Below are 17,088 nucleotides of genomic sequence, written 5' to 3' on the forward strand. Positions count from 1 at the left end.
GCAAAGCTTATACGTTAAGTAAAGTACACCATGGCCAAATGAACGAAATAGAATCAAGATACAAAATGACATATCTCAAAAATTTGAAACATTAAAGTTAAGGTAAGGAGATGGTCTATCTTGCATGCTCTTTAATCTCGCCTTGGAAAGAGTTATACGAGATCCAAAAATAAATGTGAAAGGGACAATTCTTTATAAATCAGTACATGTTCTAGCATACGCTGATGATGTTGACATAGAAACAAAATCTATTGTAGAGTTAAAAAGCAGCTTCATTAACAACGATAAGGCGGCTAAAAATATGGATTTAATGAAAGCTAAAAGAAAATTTTGGTAACAACATGCAGAGAATGTGGAGTTCGTGGTCTAGGTCAGATCCTTACAATTGGGGAACATAATTTCGAAATTTTCAAAAATTTTCAATATCTAGGCGTCGATATTAATAGTAAAAAAACCGTAAGCACCACATCCACGTAGAGGACTGTGGCAGCAAGTAGGTGTTATTATGGTCTATGGTAAATTTTGAAAAGCAATGTTATCGATCGAAAAACAAAACTACAGATCTATCGAACACTTATAATACCAGCGCTGACGTACGCCAATGAGACATCGACAATGAGTAGATGAAATCAAACTTGAAGTTTTTGAAAGAAATATTCTTAGAAAAAGTTTTGGGGCAGTAAATGAGAACGATATATGGAGAATACGGTACAATAAAGAACTGTACGACATGTATGACCATAGCGACATAGTCCAAGCAATAAAGATCGATAGATAACGATGGGCGAGCCACATAGAACGAGCTACCAACAAGTACCCACCAAAACAAATAGTGTATAGAAAATGCGATTTGAAAAAAAAGGAGCCGTAATAAATTAAGATGGATAGGCGGTATACAAAAAGATGCAGAAACAAACTGTGTGCGAAATTGGCGAATCTTAGCAAAGAACAGATCGGCATGGAAGCAAAAATTGCAGCAGTTGAAGACCAAAACAGGGTTGTCCAGCCATTGATGATGATTATATTTTTAAATATTTAGTTATTTTAGGGTCAAGTTTCTGAATCTAGAATGATCTAAATTTTAGCTTAGATCCGTTTTTAGTTACGGTAAAAATAAAAAACGTTTTACAATTTTGCATTATTTAATTTTTTACTTTGACGATACAAAAGATAATTCTGTTATTTATTCAAATCATTTTAAAACTAACATACTTTTATATAAATGACAATCAGTTATGTTTCATCGAGTTTTTTATTTGAAAGTTTCGCAAATTTTTAACATAACACTTGCTTTTGTAACTTTTTTAATGGACCATAACATTTTCTGTTTGTTGAACCAAGAATAATGCGTAAATTACACATTTTGTAAAAAGATGTTTGCACTTTTTTTTAATCTGTTTGGCAATAATTAAGATTAAAGTTTTATTGTAACTGCGACTTTTACATTAATGGCTGAGATACGTTTTTCCCTCTGAAGGAAAACCCACTGTTTCTTTTTTTACTGTAGGTAAATAATTTTTTTTAAGCGAACACCTATCATCATACCAACTCATAATTCAGAATACAAGAAACAATCAGAAGCTTTCAATTTAAAAATTAGCATTTTGTCTTTCAATACTTTACAGTTGGAGAAAGAAATGTATTTATATTTCAGCAAAATTTTCAAAGGCACTATTTTGGCAAATGGATACAAACGCAAACATGTGGGAACCCTAGGTCTAGCGATAAATTAAGTATGGCATTATGTTAACCGATACAAAAGTCGTCGTGCTAACAGGTATGCTTTAGTCAACCCTGACAACCGGCAATCTTGTTAAATCAAACGACACGTGTATTTATTATTTATAAATTTTCGGAAAAAAACAAATTGGTATTAAGCATATGTATTACATTAAATTCTTTAAATAATTAAAAATTATTATTTGTATTTTGTAAAAAATGACAGAAATCGGTAAGTAAAACTGCATGAAGTGTAGAAAAAAATTAAAATGTTTAAATATATTTTGAAGAAAACGCGGACTATCAAGATACTAGCAGTGAAGACGATGAACTTTTAGACGAAGACACTACAGTTTGTCTTTTTTGTGAGACTGCCCTACAAAATGTGGATGAGGGCATTGTCCATTTAAGAATTGAACATGGCCTTGATTTAGTTAAGTTAAAGCAAAAATTTAAAATGGATCAATACTCATATATCAAATTGGTAAATTATATTAGAAAACAGAAAGTAGACGCAAGTGTAATAGATAAATCAGAAAATGTGCTGTGGAATGATGAAAAATACCTCACACCCCAGAAATATGAAACATGGCTAACTTACGGTATTAGCATATGGAAAATATATCTTTAATTTTTATTCCAATATCATTAAATATTCAGATTTTGAACAGCTTAATAGTCTGGATGGTAAACAACTGGTGCTCACAAAAGACGAAATGATAGAGCAAATGTCTAAAGAAGTATTTAAAAATGTTTTTCAAGATTATAAAATAAGTACTACGTATAAAAACATTTTGACTTGTTATTTCAGATTGAAGCGAAAAATGTCCTTTTAAAACAAGCGTCTGAAGACATGCATAAGATAAGGACCGGATTTCGAAGAATATTAAACGATTCCATAAGCAATAGCTCTACATCGGATAATTCGAAAAATGCTAAAATGAATAATTCATGTGAAGAAAGTTACTTCGATAGTTACGCACATTTCAATATTCATCATGAGATGCTTTCCGTAAATAATAGCTAAATTTTACATGGAATATTAAAATTATTAAATTTTTTACAGGATACAGTTCGTACAGAAGCTTATCGTAACGCATTTTTAATGAACAAATCTTCCATAAAAGATAAAATTGTTTTAGATATTGGATGTGGAACTGCAATTCTTTCCATGTTCGCTTCGTTAGCTGGAGCAAAAAATGTCGTTGGAATAGATAACTCAGAAATAATATATCACGCTATGGGCATAATAAAGTTGAATTAAAACTAATTTTATATGTAGGCTATTTAATTAATATAGTATATCAATTTTAGGGAAAATAATTTTCAAAATATTTCACTAATTAAGGGCAAAATTGAAGATACAGTGCTACCAGAGCCAAAATATGATATCATAGTGTCAGAGTGGATGGGATATTTTCTCTTTTTTGAAGGAATGCTTGATTCTATCATATATGGAAGGGATAAATATTTAAAACCTAATGGAATATTAATGCCAAATAAATGCACTATAAGTTTATTAGGATATGGAAATGAAAACCGCTATGACAACTATATTACATTTTGGGATTCTGTTTATGGATTTAATATGTCTTGCTTAAAAGCTGAAGTAATTCAAGAACCTTCGTTCGAAATTTGTGATCCTGACTATATTCTCACTGAAGAAAACTGCATTGTCAATTACGATTTGAACACAGTTTCTCTAAACTACTCCAATTTTGATTATAATTTTAACTTGAAATGTATAAAGAACGGTGTTTTAACTTCCTTTGTAGGTTTTTTTGATACATTTTTTGAATTTCCTGTCCCCATAACACTTTCCACGTCACCCAAGTGTAAACCGACACATTGGAAGCAATCAGTTTTTTACTTAGATACAAAAGTAAATGTGACCAAAGGAGAAATCATTTCAGGAAAAATAAGTTGTCGTAGGAACTTAAAAAGTGTGAGATCACTAAATGTCAAAATTGAAGTTTTTGGAAAAATATTAAGTTATCATATAGATTAATAAAAGATTATAATTTTCTTTACTTAATTTTAATTATTACTATTATCATAAAAAAATACAGCTAAAATATAAATTATTTTCGAAAAGTTATGTTTTAATACGAATAAGCATGTTCATTTAGAATATTACGGCATACATTTTTGATACTTTCAATCAAACTATTAAACAATAGCGTATTGCTGATATAAAAGGTCTCTTATTTTATAATAATCCTCACACAAACAGCCTTCAACAGCAACTCGTCCGGCGTCCAATCTTCTTATAGCTATATTTCCATTGTTACACCACAAAACACCACTAGAAAATTCTGAATTGATATTATTTTTTAGAAGAACCTGTTTAAAATCAAAAAGCCTAAGCTCATTAATGAAAACTGCATTATGTATAGGTATTTCATCAGCTTCCAAAGGGTCTAAAGTTAAAATATTTTTATTTCCATCTGTTTGCTCTATTTGCATATCATTGTCATCATTTTCAACAGGCAATTCTTCTACAAATTTTTTACGAACCCCGATCTCAGCATCTAGCCAAGCTACCTCTGCGTCCTTTGCTTTTTGAAATTGTAATCGAGATACAAGGTTTTCTGTCAAACGAATTTGGTAAATATATGCCTCAGTAGTGGCATCCACCATTTCTCCTTTTCTTGGGGCAAACACCTTTGCACCTATGTTTATTTCACAATGTTTTAATATTGTTTCAACACTTTGTTTCATTCCCCTTACAATTATGACACGTCGAGGTCTAAGTTGTGAGAGAATTTTGAGAATGGACTCACCATCTGAACGACCTTCAAAATCTATGTATTGAATCTGTGCATTAACTTCAATTAATTTTCTGCTGCTTACACATTTTGTTGGTTTTTCATGATTAACATTATCTAAAAAATTTGTCTATAGGTTTTTATTGAACAAATTTGTTTTAATTTTCTTACAATCTTCGCCCTTCTCCATACTTTCCGATACTTCATTTGTAAAAGTTTGTGGATTTTCGGTAGGAGGTTCAGTTGAAATATCAACAATTCTATATTCATCCAAGTTAATTATTTCACCATACTCATCTGATTTAAACTTTTCTTCCAAAAACGGAAAAACAACGTGTTTTCTATTCGATTTGAAAAATCCCAAAGGAGCTTTTGTGTCTGGTTTCAAAACAATATCGTGTTTTCCTGTTATAACATTCATTTCTAAATCATATTCCGAATCTGAAGAGTCTTCTAGTGCGTCATTTTTATCTGGTTGATTTAGTTTATTTCCTCTTGTTTGCAAGTATTCTTCTAGTTCTATACCTTCCAGCTCTACACGTTTGCGAACATCAACCTCAATTTTGCGTCCATTACCTCCATTTTCTATTAAATCTCTTGCTAGAGTGCCTGGTGAAGGTCTATAAATTTCAATTATAAAAAAAATCATTTTGGCTTCACTTTTAGACGCACTCAAATTACCTTGTAGTGAAAATTATACTATTGTTGGGATTGCCTGACCATTGCACAAACAATTCTCTTGCGAATCCGCTCTCTAAATCCGGCATACTAGCTAAAACTACTTTTGGACTCGGAACTTTGGTTAAGTCAGTCAAATTATGACACAGATTTATATGTTTGAATTGAAAAGGATTATTCCGTGCTCCTTCAAAATTTTTCATTAATTTGTCACTCATCCATTCAATTTGAGATTTGGCAAATTCTACTGTGTTGTAACTAACATTTGTTAAAAAAGCTAACGAATATGCTATTAAACCGGAATCCTTATTTTTCCAAAGTTGATCTAACATATGAGCAATCTCCAATATACGTCCAGCTGTATCGACAGCTACCAGCACATTTCCACTATTTCTCATAGTTTGTAAGATGTTGGTCATTAATTTTTCATCTCTTGCACGTCGTCTAGCTTGTTGATATTTTACGTTAAAACAATCAGTTATTAATAATGAAGGTCTTTGTAATTTTTCAAGTTCGCAACCATTCAAATGGCGTTCTTTTTTATGATTGAAATCGACAGCATATATTATATCTTCTTCACCAATCTTGACAATTTTCCAAATAGTTCCACCAATCATATGACCCGCTGGTAAGGGAGTTATTGTAATACCATAACCTTTGCCTAAATATCATTTGTTTTATAAAACTTAGTCGAAATAATGTTTAAGCTATGTAGGTACCTTTCATAGAAACTGTCTGGTTATATTTTAATTGTACAATTTTATCAAAAGCCGCATCAACATCATCCAACGAAAACAAGTTAAAATCATACATGTTATAGTGCGATAAATATAAATCATACATAAACATTTGTCCCATTTTGTACACCGGTATGGTAGCATAAATAGGGCAATTAAGACCTAATTTTCCAACGATGTAAGGAAGGGCCCCTAAATGAGATACATCTGGATAAGATAACAACACAGCATCAATTGAATTAACATGCCTGTAAATTAGAATATATAAAATTATGCGATTAGATGTAAAAAAAAAAAAACAAAAACCTTTTCAGTTCTTTAATAAAATTCGGATCAAACTTTTCATCCCAACCACAATCTAATAGAATGCGAACTTCATCTACTTGTAAAATGTAGCATGGGGGAGATTCATCCATGGCCCCAGAGAGGACTTGCAACTTTATGATTGAAGTCATTTAAAGAAAATTTATTTTAAAATGTTGGCCCAGATCACAGTTTTATAAGATGATAATTTTATATTAAATATAAACTAAGCTTTTAACCTAAATTCTGAACTGAATTAAACTATTTTCTTATAGACTTTTTTTCTGTGATTTTCCGATTCACATATGTATATTTCCTATATATTGCTGTAGAGCAGCTGCGGAGGACTAATGATTAAAGCATTTAAAACATAAAACTATAGAAACTCACTTATCAACGTTTGACACCAGTCTCTCATGGGTTTCTATTTATTTCAAACAATCATGTGTTTACGATATGTGGATTTTCCTCTGCTTGACGTCAATGCATGTATTGTATGAACTATCACTGTATAATCAAATCAAGTACAATTTATAATATAAATCGAGGTTAATGTTCACTTCCCACAAAAGGTTTTGCGGTTTTTTCTTACAAAAATGCCTCTAAAATCAAACCCATTTCTTGCAAACAAGCCTTTATAATTAAATGAGCTAAATGAAGGTTTTTTGCGAAGGAAAGATTACTGCCAACCACAAGAACCATTTTTTGTCCAAGACAAAAATAATCGAACCTTAAGAGTGGGAGAACATGGATTGTTTGAGCGTCACTTTTGCAGAAAAAAAACATTCAGCCCAACTTTTAAAATCGAATATATTGTCCTTTTGGTTCTGCGAGAGCATTAACCTTCAAAACTGGTTAACAGTTACTTCAGTTTACGATCTGCTCGCTCAAAAAGGCTATTCTAATTGATTTTGATGCGCTGAATGGTGTTTTTGCAGAAGGTGACAGTCAGCTGATTGTATAAACGTAGCTTAATGTAAAGATGAAAACGTCAAATATTATTGAAAAAAAAAATTAGAGAAATAAAAACAAGAGATGTCATATTGCTATAACATCCAGGAAATATTTGCACGGATATTTTTATAAAAAGATTATTATTTTTACTATAAGTTTATCAATTGTTTTTCTAATTTGTAATTCTTGCTCTGTACATTTCCAAAAAAATGCTGCGCAGCAGAAGTTGGTTTGGGACTAACTGGTATGATCAACAAATTACTCTTAATTAGACTAATTATTTTATATTAAAGGAATCGTCCAAAAAACCGTCTGTCCTTAGATCACCTAAAATATTTGTATAGCGTTTTAGAAAGAAATGCAATGGTTTCTGAAAACAATCGTGGTCTACTTGTGGAATCTTTAAGATGTATAGCCGAAATATTAATTTGGGGAGATCAACATGATTCCTCTGTATTTGAGTAAGTTTTCCTATTTTTGTCCAGGAATAATATGTATGTAGGTGTTAAAAAACTAAATAAAAAAATATTTCAGTTTTTTCTTAGAGAAAAATATGCTCTCATATTTTTTACACATAATGAGGCAAAAAAATGGTGGGTCAAGCTTTGTTTGCGTTCAATTATTGCAAACCTTAAACATACTTTTTGAAAATATAAGGAACGAGACATCACTATGTGAGTTAAATAAATGATTATAATTTTTTTTTTAATAATTTTTTTTTATTACTACTTCAATGAATTTATAGATTATTTGCTTAGTAATAATCATGTAAATTCCATAATTGTTCATAAGTTTGATTTCTCTGACGAAGACGTGATGGGTTATTACATACTTTTTTTGAAAACTTTAAGCTTGAAACTAAATATTCATACGATACACTTCTTTTTCAATGAGGTAATGTTTTGAAACACAATAAATCATTAACTTTTATCATAATTATTTAAATTAATGTTTAGCACACAAATGATTTTCCGTTATATACCGAAGCTATCAAATTTTTTAATCACCCCGAATCAATGGTCAGAATAGCCGTAAGAACAATCACTCTTAATGTGTATAGAATACAAAATACGAGTATGCTCCAGTTTATAAGAGACAAGTAAGTAGAAAAAAAATACACATGCAAAATAAAAAAAAACTAATGAATAATGTTTCTAGAACTGCTGCTCCTTATTTTAGTAACTTAGTTTGGTTTATTGGAAAACATATCGTAGAATTAGATTGTTGTGTAAAAAACATTGGCGAGTAAGCTATTTCCAAAAAAATTAAACTACTTAAGCACTAAGCATTTTTATTTTTTGTAGTCAACAAATGCAACGGAAACTGTCAAATTTGGTTGCGGAGCATTTGGATCACTTACATTATCTAAACGATATTCTTCATTTAGAAATTACCGATTTAAATGCTGTTTTAACAGCTCACTTATTACATAAGTTATTCGTCCCACTTTATATATTTTCTCTGACGCCTGCGGTAGACAAGTCAATCGCAGAAGTTACAAAAAATTTAGCAACAATTCTTAAAAAGGAAGTTAATATTGATGCCCAAGAAGCTGAAAATCCCAGAATATCTCCTGTAGTTTCAATTTATTTGTTATCATTGGTATTTTTAGTAATAACCCACGCCCCATTGGTACATTCATTAGCTTGGCTTTTGTTAAATGGTGATTACGATTTGTTTAAAGACGGATCCTCCAAAATTTTAAATATGTCATTTAACAAAAAGGAAAATGTCGCTTCAGGCTTCTCGCAACAACAAGAAAGTTTTGAAAGAGAATTTGAAACAGCTATTTTCCCGTGTAACTTTGAAAACCCCAGCCGTATAAATAAATCAGAATACTCTTTTGATATTCAAAAGATTAATATTACAGATGAAGAAAAGCAAAAAATTAAAACTACGTCAAGTGATATACATGTGGACAAGCAACGCCCTTACTTGGATTTAGTTTTATCTTCTTTAAATTGTACAGAAAACGATTATTTAGCTCTCATGAGCTTGTGCTTACTTTACGCTTTGGCTTATAATAAAGGTTTGTAGCAAATATATTTCATCCATATATTGCCATATTATTTTATTTAAAGCAAATTTTCGGTTAAAGCGTTTTTAAAAACCTATTTCATTCATATTCATGAATTATCTACATTTTAGTTTTAATGTAACAGCATAATAAAATAGAAAAACAATAGTCCTCGACAATTTAAATAACTTAAGTTCTTGTAACATAATTCAAATGTGTATTATGATATTTTTTATGGCGTCTTTCTTTTTAGGTGGCAGTGTTGATTTATTGGAAGATGCTTTGAGTAAAAACGAACAAAACAATTCAACTAATTATAAAACGACATTGATTGATAAGCTTCTCCATATCATTATCCTTTCTAGCAAACAATGTATGATTTTTTTAATTTATAACCAAAATTTTCTAATAATTACATTCCTTCTTTTCAGCAAATCGTGTTCGTTTAATAACTCTAGAAATTTCATTGAATTTACTTCTTTATTTAACTAAACCATTTACAAAAGATCATTGCATAAATAATAATCAGCAATCATCTTTAATATCGGCCAAAAATCAATCCATGAAAATACTTTACAATTTTTATAAATCCGAGGATATATTTTTAGATCTTTTTGAGAACGAATATAATGATATTAAAAAGTCAACATTAAATGTTGAATTCCTTTGCATGGATCCAAGCATATTAATGCAACCAACCGAAGCACCAATGGCTGGGGTGCCGCTCTCACGACGTTTACCTGTTGATGAAGTAGAAAAAGCAAGGAAAGCAATTAGAATATTCTTCCTCTTGAGAAAAACATGTCAAAAGTATTTAAATGAAACAGAAAACTCACTTCCCTTAACAAATTTTTCGAATTGCGTTGAAATTAACAACGTTTTAGATTTAAGTAATACAAGCTTTTCATAAATTATTCACAAAGTAATAACATTTTTTAAATTTTACAGATAATAAAGATTTGATTAGTTGTACAGTTGTAAATAAAAATCTTACTAAACAAAGAAGATTTCTTGTCATAGACAATCTTCAATTTATATTGGTGGAACCTGATGCAAAAAGATTAGGTTGGGGAGTAGCTAAATTTGTCGGTTTTTTACAAGATATTGAAGTTTCAAATGATAAGGAAGATTCGCGGTGTTTACATATAACTGTCCAAAGCAAAGGAGCCACACACAGTCAATCCCCAATATTAGACGTAAAATTTGTATTTGACGACCATATAAGATGTATGGCATCAAAACAACGTTTAATTAAGGTTGAACTCCTTGAGTAATTAACGCGAAATGAAAATAATTAACTTTAAATTTTTAATAGGGTCGTAGCAAAGCACGACAAAAAAAAATGTATCAAATAGCCCAGTTATTAGAAATACCTATTCATGGAGTCGATTCTTTGGCTTACAATACATCTGAAAAAGTTTTAGCTAGGGGACACACGCAACTTTTCTCCATTTCAAGTGGCCCTGGTTTTGCAGCAGCTTTAGGAAGAAACTGTAAAACTCTTAATAGGGGCGTGAGTCGAGTGCAAATTGTAGCCAATGGAAATCTCGAAAGGTAAGTGTTATAAATACTATATGTACATATTTGCGTAGATATTTTCATTTTGTAAATACACAAAATTATTATTATATTTTTTTTATATATTTTGAGACTGGTTGTGTCGAAATTTAATTTATCAATATGATCGATTTTTTTTTTTATTTTTAATAATTATTATAAGGCTATACAAACTTTAATATTATTATGCTTCTATACAAACTTTTTGAAAATATGCCTTATTCTTCCCTACCTTTATTTCTATAATAGAAGATTTACATAGCTCTATACATATTTCAAAAGCCAAGATTGAATAAATTTATCAGATGCTTAAAAAATTGTAATATCGACATTATTTTAATGGAATTATATTTTCAGATCTGAAGAAATACCTTTAGAAGATTTTCAAAAATCGCGAAGCTCAGGATCATCTCAATTTATGTCCTCAAATGGTCAATCATCCCGACTACAATCTCAAATTACTAAATCTGTACAAGAAGCAAAGGAGATAACAAATTCTGACCAGGATATTAAACCCAACACGGAAATACTTTTTCCTTCTGACGAAACATCTTTTATTGGTGAGGAACGTAACGAGTCAAAGAGAGGTGCTATTCAAGATGTATAATTCAGGTGTATAAAAAATATGTTGGCACCTTTTGACATTGAGTCATATTGTATAAATCTATTAAGTTTAAAACAATAAATTTGATTATTGCCGTATTGCTTTTTTTATAACTTTAATTAATAAAGAATTTTAGAGAAACGAAGAATTATTCAATCGAAAATCGTAATGACTGAGATATATGTTATACATTTTTGTTCAATCCACAAAAATTCTTTGTTATTGAACATTGACTTTTAATGTTCTGTCCTATAAAATTCAAGAAAGAATAACCACGCGATTGATACTTTCAAATCTAGGGTAAAAATATAAAGCAAAAAAAGATTTTTAAAATACAGGATTTTACCAAAACTTGAAGAACTTTAGGTATTACACTTAATTAACCTGCAGAATTAATGCGTTTGGTTCGTATGTGCTAATATTAAGAAATGTGAAGAAATTCAGTCCATTTTGAAGGTATGTTATTCTGATTACGTATGTACATATTCTGATCATGTATGAAATTATTTTGATATGTATGTGCGTATTTAGATTTTTATAAAAAACAACTAAAATTAGTTTTTATGTCTTTATTTTTACATAATCAGGACAAAAAACATTCCAGTTTTTTTCAAAAACCCATTCATTGTACTTTGTAATTACCAAAACTGTCGCCACACTACTTTAAAATTAAAGAAAATTTATTTGGTGGAGTCCATATTTGAAGGGGCGATGTACTCCATATTGTAATAGGCAAATCCCAAATCATTGTTTCAACTGGTATATCACTTGGCGCAATCCAGTTGTCTTCATAATTCGAATTTTCAGTTCCTATCATATTACTTGTAACAAATTCAAAGTGCAATCTCCATCGTACATCAACATCCTTTGTATTAAAAGTTGGGGTTACAGTCAAAGGAATTGGAATTATCATTTGAGTTTGAATCATAGATAAACAAAATTCATGATGATTTGTGTAAGTTGTTAACTTTCCAGGACCAGAAAACGTATTCTGGGAATGTTCTTGTACGTTCTGGTTTTCCCAATTTTCTAGTTTTTTCGGTTTATTGGAAATAAGTAATTCTTCACGTTGTAATTTAACGGAAAATTGAACGCAGCGAACTTCACATTCTGTAAAATCCATTGTGCCAACAATATCTTCTCCCAATTTAAAATCGTTTTTGAAAAGGCAAAATCGACCAACGTATCCCCTTTTGTTCGTAATTTTGTAAAATTTTGGCATACGACGGGCTGTTAAATTCTTTTTAAAAAAAGTAATAAATAATAGAAAAATTATAATTTAAAAATTAGAAATTCAGAATATATCTTACAGTTAAATGGTTCCAGGAAAGTTCCAACTCAGTGACTTCATTTTTATCTAAGAATGGGTTTGTTGGTTTGAAATTTTCTTGTGTTTCTACTGAAGTATATTCTTCACGTTTAGCAATAATAGAAACAGGCAATACTCTAAATGGAACTGCGAGAACATTTACTTTAGATTTTACTCGTTGTGTTGCAATTACCAGTTTGTAAAAATAATTGATGTTATACCCGCGATAAGTTGGAGGGCCACTTCTTGGTATAAATTCGCTAAAAAAGTCTTTAAAATTAAGAAACTTGTTTAAAATCTGTGATATTTTCTGTCTACAATATAATTAGAGTGTTTTTATTAGTGTTTAACACGAAATTATTGTAAGAATAAGAAGTATGTAGATAGGTAATTGTTTATGTATATATGTACATGTTTGTATATTTATAAAAAAAATACACATACATTTTTTGTTTTCCCCAATTTTTAGTTTTAAATCACAAAACAAAATTTTCGCTTTAGTTGACGTAATTAGATTTCCATGAGAGTTCATATTTCCCAAAGCAGTCACATTTTGATAATCAAAATCATCCTCAGTTTTCGAGTTCGTACATTTGTAACAATGTATCTGCACGGAACCCCAAGCCAAATGCTCAAAATCATTTCTAAAATGAAAGTTTTCTGTATTCAATTTTAAAAATTTATATGTATGATATTAAGTTTAGTTGTAGAATCTATCCCCTTTTCAACAAATATTACTTCAAACTATGCATGCATCTATTTCTCTATCAATTTAAACCAACTATTAAAAATTATTTCGGGTTTACTATATTTGTTAAAATGATAGGGAAAGTAAAAGATAAATACTCTTAAATACACAATACATTAAATACTTACGTCCCATTTAGGGTACTTGAAATATTATTCAGCTCAATAAAGCACTCTACTTTCTCACCAGTAACATAAGCAGCATTTTCTTTTCTTATAAGTTTAGCGCTAATTTCTATCATGTTTCCAAAAAAAATGGATTTAGATTAGATAAATTATTTAAAGTTACATTTTTTTTTCTATTTCAGAAAGCAAACTTTTTAATTTATGAATTTTTAACAACACATTAAGTTCGTTCAATTGGTTCGATTATGTATTTTACTACAAAAATCAAAAACATGTCAATCAAATACATTCAGACGTACAATGCCGCAAAAATCACAAAAGTTAAAATTAAATCTTTTCCTATTATATATATAATATTAAAAAATTGATTTCAAGAAAACCTTCCAGACTTTGCTCATTTTTTTAAGATTTTGACGAATGCTATATTATCAAACATATCTTAACAACGCTGCAAAATTCTAAAAACAATTAGCTTCAAGATACACTAAGAATTAGTATTTTGCATCAATTTCCACTTTGAAGTATGATTTTGAAATTGTCAATCAGAAATCCAAAATGATTTATATTGTTTAAGTCTAAAATGATTTATATTGTTTAAGTTTTGACAGCAAATATTTTGGTAGTTTGTATGAATTCAAGAATTAATAACAGAAAATACAAATTTTGTGATTCTTCATTAAAGAAATGTAAAGTTTTTTATTTACTTATTTATTCAATATACTTGTATAAAAAGTCATTTTTATTTCATTTTGGAATTCATTGAATTTTGGTTGTATTCAAATTTTTCAAAATTGGCTTTTTTGAAACTGTTCATCTCCTTTTTGACACAAAAACATGAAACTGTTCATGTCTTTGTGTCAAAAAAATTTTTTTTTTACGTCAAAAAGATTCTAATTTAGATGAAAAGGTATACAAAGGGAGATGAATGGGAGGTCAGAAAGTCCAAAGAATACAAATTAACAAAAGCCCAACGAAGTTTAATCAAATCACATAATTGAAAAAATTTTCTTAACAAAGAAAATACTATGTTAGGTACACGTTTCTTGACATAACATGGTACGTTCGTTTTCATTTATCGATTTAAATGTGTTTTTAATTAATGCAATTGATTTTACTCATCCCTGCTAGATTCAAACAGTAAATAAAACTAAATAGTAAATTTATTCTTTGTGGAGTATGTGATTTGTATTATAGCTAAATTTTAAATGAGATAAAAACTCTAATTATGTCTGCAAATTCGATAGAACTAAGTTCATATCGCGATCAGCATTTCAAAGTAAGTGTACTTAAAATTTATTTTAAAACTATTTTAAAATTAAATTTTTCAGGGTTCAAGGAACGAGCAAGAAAAGCTTCTTAAAGATACAAGTACATTATATGTAGGAAATTTATCGTTTTACACCACGGAAGAGCAAATAAATGAACTTTTTTCGCGATGTGGAGATGTAAGAAGAATAGTAATGGGCCTTGATAAGTACAAAAAAACCCCTTGTGGGTTTTGTTTTGTTGAATATTATACTCGAAATGAAGCTGAATTTTGCATGAGGTATGCATTTATACTTATCTTGATATATTTAATACTTCATTAAGTTGTCAATTTGCTCTTAGATATGTTAATGGGACAAGACTTGATGATCGGTTGATTCGAGTTGATTGGGATGCTGGTTTTATTGAAGGCCGCCAGTATGGTAGAGGAAAATCGGGTGGACAAGTTCGTGATGAATATCGAACTGATTACGATGCTGGAAGAGGAGGGTATGGGAAGCTTTTACAACAGAAAATTGCACCAAATACAGCTGCAATTGTGTAAATTGTCATCATATCCTAGTGTATCTTATTAGTTCATATTTTACAATAAATCTTTTTTATTTTTAAACGCCTGAATGGAATATATTTATTTCAACTTTTCCTGTACTTGTGCATAGAACCGGTAAAGTTTGCATATAAAAATTTATCGTATATATATGCGGATACATCCATCTTATCGATTTTAATAATACTGTTGTATTATTAAACAACGATTTGAAATAAAATTGACAAAACGTACAAAGCTTTTCACCGAAAAGTAATAAAATGAATTAGAAAACTAATAAATTTTTTTCCTTTTATAACAATCATTTTTATTAAAAATTCATACATAAAAGAGATATACATATATAGAAATTATCGAACTAATTCTGATTTTGGTGTTCCTAATAAAATATCTAAAAATTTGGTTTTGTCAATATTTTTTAACTTAAAATCTTCCCTTTGCGCAAATGTTCGTTCGTTTTCCATTTTAGCCTCCACCATTTTCTGTTGGGACTTAACAGCATTAAAAAAATGCACTACACCCTTAGTAGCAATTTTTTTCAAAACCTTTTGCGTGCTTAGGTCTTGGACTGACGGTTTTATTCTTAGTCCACGATGGCTTGCCTCCATGCTTTTACACTTTGATTCTGTTTTCACAACATTGGCCTTCTTCTCCTTGAATTCTTCTTCAATACTGGAGTTGCATTCAATTTTTCGTTTTCTAGTCAAAGTCTTCTTAAATTTGTCATTTGCTAATTCTTTATTTATGCAATCTGTCCAACCGAAATTCCAATCTTGTGAAGACTCCATTTCTGGTTATTTAAAGCAAAATTATAAAAGATTATACGATTTCTTATAGAAAGTTACCTTTTGTTACTGCCATTCTTTTTTTTATTTTATTTTAAAATAGGTTAATTTTCAATTTTCATGTAAATAAAAAACTTAGCATAATACAGCCAGGTATAAAATATTATATTCTGCTTGAAGTAGGGTTGCTTTAAACATAATAAATATTATAAGGTTTTTACCAGGGCTGCCACTAAAAAAAGTTAATGAACCAAACTTAAATAAAAAGGAGTGAAATAAAATACTTAGTTTTGTGAGTACAACACTTAATTGTTATCTAGTTTCGATTTTAGTTGAAATTTGTTACAGTTTGCATAAACGACAAAATTTTTACAAAATCAAAAGTCTGATGAAAGTCGTATATGTAAGCACTATTTGATATAACTCTTTATCTGACGTCAAATAATATAAATTATCTTGATGTGACAAAAATTTCAAGACAATTTTTTGCAAGAATTTTGATCAATGATCAGCTGATTTTTATTTTGTTTAATTTTTGGAGCAATTTGATATATAGCATTCGGATATGTAAACAATCATCATTCTTTATCGTAGATTTAAGCTTATATCGTGTCTTATATAATTAATTTTTTAGTTATGCAACAGGAATGGCAACGTAATATAATGTGGACATAAAACTTATAAACTGCGTATATACATTCTATAAAAATTGGAAATAATAGGTCTGTCTGGCGTTACTTTTCGCAAAAAAAAATAGAGCAACAGAAAAAGTTAAAAAAACGAAGTAATCATCAAATTTCAAATTATTTATTAAAAATAAACTGTACTTACCAAAGATGCCACTTACACATCAGACTAAATCTACGATTTAATATACGATTAAATCTAAAGCATTTACACATCAGATTTATTTTAATATCAAAAAATAAAAATTATTAGCTGACAAGCATTTTACATATATTAATTTGTTA

The 17,088-nt window shown here is 29.4% G+C and overlaps 6 protein-coding genes across 6 annotated transcripts; 3 read left to right on the top strand and 3 right to left on the bottom strand.

The window, feature by feature from the left end:
* Window positions 1-1,808: 1,808 nt before the first annotated feature.
* Window positions 1,809-3,813, top strand: LOC129608448 (uncharacterized). The gene is made up of 6 exons (XM_055519944.1): window positions 1,809-1,951; window positions 2,010-2,321; window positions 2,380-2,459; window positions 2,531-2,731; window positions 2,786-2,973; window positions 3,034-3,813. Exons 1-6 carry the CDS (start codon window positions 1,939-1,941, stop codon window positions 3,725-3,727), a joined length of 1,488 nt encoding a protein of 495 aa, XP_055375919.1. The 5' UTR covers window positions 1,809-1,938; the 3' UTR covers window positions 3,728-3,813.
* On the bottom strand, window positions 3,747-6,644 carry LOC129608437 (probable cleavage and polyadenylation specificity factor subunit 2). The gene is made up of 5 exons (XM_055519934.1): window positions 6,209-6,644; window positions 5,885-6,150; window positions 5,169-5,826; window positions 4,659-5,107; window positions 3,747-4,604 (listed from the first exon to the last, which is right to left on the bottom strand). The coding sequence occupies exons 1-5, from the start codon at window positions 6,355-6,357 to the stop codon at window positions 3,889-3,891; spliced, it is 2,238 nt and encodes a 745-aa protein (XP_055375909.1). The 5' UTR covers window positions 6,358-6,644; the 3' UTR covers window positions 3,747-3,888.
* A 591-nt stretch (window positions 6,645-7,235) lies between these two features.
* Window positions 7,236-11,429, top strand: LOC129609620 (protein CLEC16A homolog). Its single transcript, XM_055521661.1, has 12 exons — window positions 7,236-7,403; window positions 7,453-7,620; window positions 7,694-7,833; window positions 7,905-8,053; window positions 8,116-8,258; window positions 8,318-8,404; window positions 8,464-9,188; window positions 9,430-9,549; window positions 9,608-10,066; window positions 10,125-10,432; window positions 10,492-10,730; window positions 11,091-11,429. The coding sequence occupies exons 1-12, from the start codon at window positions 7,369-7,371 to the stop codon at window positions 11,338-11,340; spliced, it is 2,823 nt and encodes a 940-aa protein (XP_055377636.1). The 5' UTR covers window positions 7,236-7,368; the 3' UTR covers window positions 11,341-11,429.
* A 462-nt stretch (window positions 11,430-11,891) lies between these two features.
* On the bottom strand, window positions 11,892-13,909 carry LOC129608650 (RAB6A-GEF complex partner protein 2). Its single transcript, XM_055520309.1, has 4 exons — window positions 13,523-13,909; window positions 13,091-13,290; window positions 12,648-12,916; window positions 11,892-12,577 (listed from the first exon to the last, which is right to left on the bottom strand). The coding sequence occupies exons 1-4, from the start codon at window positions 13,633-13,635 to the stop codon at window positions 11,996-11,998; spliced, it is 1,164 nt and encodes a 387-aa protein (XP_055376284.1). The 5' UTR covers window positions 13,636-13,909; the 3' UTR covers window positions 11,892-11,995.
* Window positions 13,910-14,647: 738 nt separating this feature from the next.
* Window positions 14,648-15,403, top strand: LOC129608660 (nuclear cap-binding protein subunit 2). Its single transcript, XM_055520320.1, has 3 exons — window positions 14,648-14,795; window positions 14,848-15,065; window positions 15,128-15,403. The coding sequence occupies exons 1-3, from the start codon at window positions 14,745-14,747 to the stop codon at window positions 15,327-15,329; spliced, it is 471 nt and encodes a 156-aa protein (XP_055376295.1). The 5' UTR covers window positions 14,648-14,744; the 3' UTR covers window positions 15,330-15,403.
* A 225-nt stretch (window positions 15,404-15,628) lies between these two features.
* LOC129608668 (RRP15-like protein) lies at window positions 15,629-16,307 on the bottom strand. Its single transcript, XM_055520332.1, has 2 exons — window positions 16,178-16,307; window positions 15,629-16,122 (listed from the first exon to the last, which is right to left on the bottom strand). The coding sequence occupies exons 1-2, from the start codon at window positions 16,191-16,193 to the stop codon at window positions 15,683-15,685; spliced, it is 456 nt and encodes a 151-aa protein (XP_055376307.1). The 5' UTR covers window positions 16,194-16,307; the 3' UTR covers window positions 15,629-15,682.
* Window positions 16,308-17,088: the final 781 nt, after the last annotated feature.

Source organism: Condylostylus longicornis, unplaced genomic scaffold, assembly GCF_029603195.1.
Source record: "Condylostylus longicornis isolate FDR11 unplaced genomic scaffold, ASM2960319v2 ptg000004l, whole genome shotgun sequence".
NCBI lineage: Eukaryota > Metazoa > Arthropoda > Insecta > Diptera > Dolichopodidae > Condylostylus > Condylostylus longicornis.